The sequence below is a fragment of the Siphateles boraxobius genome, unplaced genomic scaffold, assembly GCF_051911475.1.
Source record: "Siphateles boraxobius isolate OS27281-9 unplaced genomic scaffold, OSU_SipBor_1 1, whole genome shotgun sequence".
NCBI classification, from domain to species: domain Eukaryota; kingdom Metazoa; phylum Chordata; class Actinopteri; order Cypriniformes; family Leuciscidae; genus Siphateles; species Siphateles boraxobius.
The window spans coordinates 18,424,746-18,428,266 of NW_027508699.1; the positions used below are offsets into that span (position 1 = coordinate 18,424,746).

The window sequence follows — 3,521 nt, forward strand, 5'->3', positions numbered from 1 at the left end:
GTTTACACCAAAGACCTTGAAGCTGTTTCCCAACTTTGCAGTACTATCAAAGTACAGTCTACTGGCCCTCAGGTGGAGGTGTCCATGGACTCCGTTCAAGGACAAACACACAAACACATATACACCTATCCAGGGTTTTTTCTTAAAGCCATCAGGCACGTTTTCAGAAAAAAAGTGTTGGAGGCGGTCATTAGTTGAGGTTACGTCAGGGGCTGTGGGTTGTGGTGAATCATATAAAAACAGTGCTAAGAGTGTATGAGTGCATCTTCAAGGATTACAGCCACACTCTAGTTCCTCCAGTTTTTGTCTCTCCAGCAGTTATGATCCTAAGCATTGCCCTCATTTGGGCCATAGTGGTTGCGCTCTGTTGCTGTCTTTGGCTTATCACAGGAATTCGCAGAAGGTAAATACCCACAGATCTGTGACTAAAAGCTTCACTGATCTTAGGAACATCATGGGGATGGTTGGGATTCGAATCTGTTTGACAACTGATGTTACGTAATGCTTATTAAACTCGCAGGGTACTTCTTTAAATTAAAGCTGTATGGTATTCGAAAAAAATCTTTGTATGGTATTGTATAGAGTCAAGAGTAAGTTCTTTAAAAACTAAATGATAGAACTTGTTTCTTGTTCTTAATGATAGAAATAAATGATAGAACTTGTTCTTAATGATAGAACTAAATGATAGAACTTGTTTCTTGTTCTTAAACCCGTTATTTATAGAATGTTTTGTAATTGTTTGACATTGTGGGTGTTTCAGACAGCCTGGGGAGCCTCCAGTAGAAAATGGCTGGATCCCTTACCTTGGCTGTGCTCTTCAGTTTGGGGCAAACCCTTTGGAGTTTCTTCGCAGCAGACAAAAGAAATATGGTCACATTTTTACATGCAAGATCGCTGGGCAGTATGTCCATTTCCTTTGTGATCCATTCTCCTACCACTCCGTCATCCGCCAAGGAAGGCATCTGGACTGGAAGAAATTTCACTTTGATGCCTCTGCAAAGGTACAGCAAATAACTTTTTGATTATTTCAGCAATCTAACTACAAAATTTACTACTTAAGTTGGCATGTAATGACGTGAATTTGTTCTTGCAGGCATTTGGTCATGAGAGCATGGATCCAAGCCACGGTTACACCACCGAAAATCTGCATCAGACCTTTCTAAAGACCCTGCAAGGAGACGCCTTGTCTTCTCTAATTGAAACCATGATGGAAAACCTTCAGAGCACCATGTTGCACTCAGGCATGCTGAAGGCCGAAACTTCCAAGTGGAAGAGCGATGGTATTTTTGCCTTCTGCTACAAGACCATGTTTGAAGCTGGCTACCTGACCCTCTTTGGAAAGGAATTGGATGGCGACCAGAGCATTGCACGTCAGCAAGCCCAAAAAGCTCTGGTGCTCAATGCTCTGGAGAACTTTAAAGAATTTGATAAGATCTTTCCTGCTCTGATTGCTGGCCTCCCCATTCACGTTTTCAAGAGTGCCCACAGTGCTCGCGAGAACCTTGCCAAGACTATGCTTCATGAGAACCTTAGCAAGCGTACCAATATGTCTGATCTTGTATCCTTGCGCATGCTCTTGAATGACACATTATCTACCTTCAATGAGCTGAGTAAAGCCAGGACCCATGTGGCCATACTGTGGGCTTCACAAGCCAACACTTTGCCTGCAACCTTCTGGACCCTGTTCTACATGATCAGGTACAACTTATACTCAGTATGCGTAAAACTACACAGTAGTCACTCCCAAAGTTATAAACCAGCATAAATAAATACAGTAATTGTATTATGGAGATAAGCATTAAAGTGTACTTGGAAAAGACTTTTACTGTACCCATATGGAAGCGTTAAACTGTGAAACTGATCTAAATTATTGTATGCAACAGAGAACAGTTCAATAATGTACTTGTTAGGATGATGACAAAACCTCTGCTTGGTTTCAGGTGCCCTGCTGCCATGAAAGCTGCTAGCGAGGAGGTGAGGCGAACATTTGAAAGTTCTTATCAGAAAGTTGATCCCCCAAATTCTCGACTTGTACTAACAAGGGAACAGTTGGACAACATGCCAGTTCTAGGTGGGAAACAATTTGAAAATATTTCAACATATATGTATTTAACATTCTTAACAAAATAACCTACCAAAAGGTCATGTGGAGTAAAGCTTCCCTGCAATTTTAGACAGTGTCATTAAAGAGGCGATGAGACTGTCCAGTGCGTCCCTGAATGTGAGAATGGCCAAGAGTGACTTCCTTCTTCACCTGGACAACAAAGAGTCTTACCACATCCGTAAAGATGATGTAATAGCTCTATACCCTCCGATGATTCACTTTGATCCTGAGGTCTATGACAATCCTCTGGTGAGTATTTTGTTCTTTACTGGTGTTTAATAGATAAATAGCAGCTTTCACCTGAGAAAAATATTTGAATTAACCTGTACATTTTATCATGAAATTTTAATGTGTTTGAATGTGTTTTTTTTGTGTGTTTTTTTTGCCACAAACAGACATATAAGTATGATAGATACCTTGACGAGAATGGGCAGGAGAAGACCAGCTTTTACCGAAACGGACGCAAACTTCGGTACTACTACATGCCCTTCGGCTCTGGGGTGACCAAGTGTCCGGGCCGTTTCTTTGCGGTGCACGAGATCAAGCAGTTCCTATCTCTGTTGCTAGCATACTTTGAGATGGAACTTTTGGACTCTGATGTGAAAGAACCACCGTTGGACCAGTCTCGGGCCGGACTGGGTGTTTTGCAGCCCACCTATGATGTTGATTTTCGATATAGACTCAAATTTCACTAAGGATCTCACACTTATTTATTGACTGTTGACTTAAACTGTAAATAATGTACATTTTGCATCATGTCCAAGTAGACAAATGTGAATAGGCTTCAATTGTGTTTTCTTTCTATTCAACTTGATTAGAGAGAGATTTTAGAAAGTTTGAAAGGAACTTAAGAGCTCTCCTTTTAAAAAATATCAGTAACATTTACTGCACTTGTGCTGTGTATTCATAGTATTCTTCTCAGTTCTTAAACTATGGCAGTATTCAGAAAATTATATTGCACGTTAATTTCACCTTTCACTGGCTGTTCATCATTTTTGTAAAGTTATGTGCTTTGTGAATTTTATTTTGAATGTACAGAGCAATTTTTTTAACCAAATACCTGAGTGTGTCCCGCCGTTTAAAAGTGCTGTTAGAGTTTTTAAATGGAATTATGTGCAGATGATCCTACCCCTTGAAATATATCAATGAAATAACTGTCCTGATCTGATGCATCACAATGATCTCTGTAACGGCCTCTGTAAACATAAAAAAAAAAGTCAGAATCTAGACTAGCCAGTCAGAGGTTTTTTGAGAAGCTTTCACGCGTTTCATTTAAAATTATATTTAAATATGAAACTTAAACCGCCAGTGGCGGCAGGTTACTGTTAAAAAGTGAGTCATTATCTACTACTGGCTTTACCGACTTCGGGCCGAACGGATCTAATAATGGCAAAGAATGATTCTCAGGGGCGTAGAA

The 3,521-nt window shown here is 40.1% G+C and overlaps 1 protein-coding gene across 1 annotated transcript; it reads left to right on the forward strand.

Annotated features, from left to right (window-relative positions):
- Nucleotides 1-259: 259 nt before the first annotated feature.
- cyp7a1 (cytochrome P450, family 7, subfamily A, polypeptide 1) lies at nucleotides 260-3,259 on the forward strand. The gene is made up of 6 exons (XM_077227312.1): nucleotides 260-403; nucleotides 761-1,001; nucleotides 1,094-1,698; nucleotides 1,941-2,071; nucleotides 2,175-2,353; nucleotides 2,500-3,259. Exons 1-6 carry the CDS (start codon nucleotides 321-323, stop codon nucleotides 2,797-2,799), a joined length of 1,539 nt encoding a protein of 512 aa, XP_077083427.1. The 5' UTR covers nucleotides 260-320; the 3' UTR covers nucleotides 2,800-3,259.
- Nucleotides 3,260-3,521: the final 262 nt, after the last annotated feature.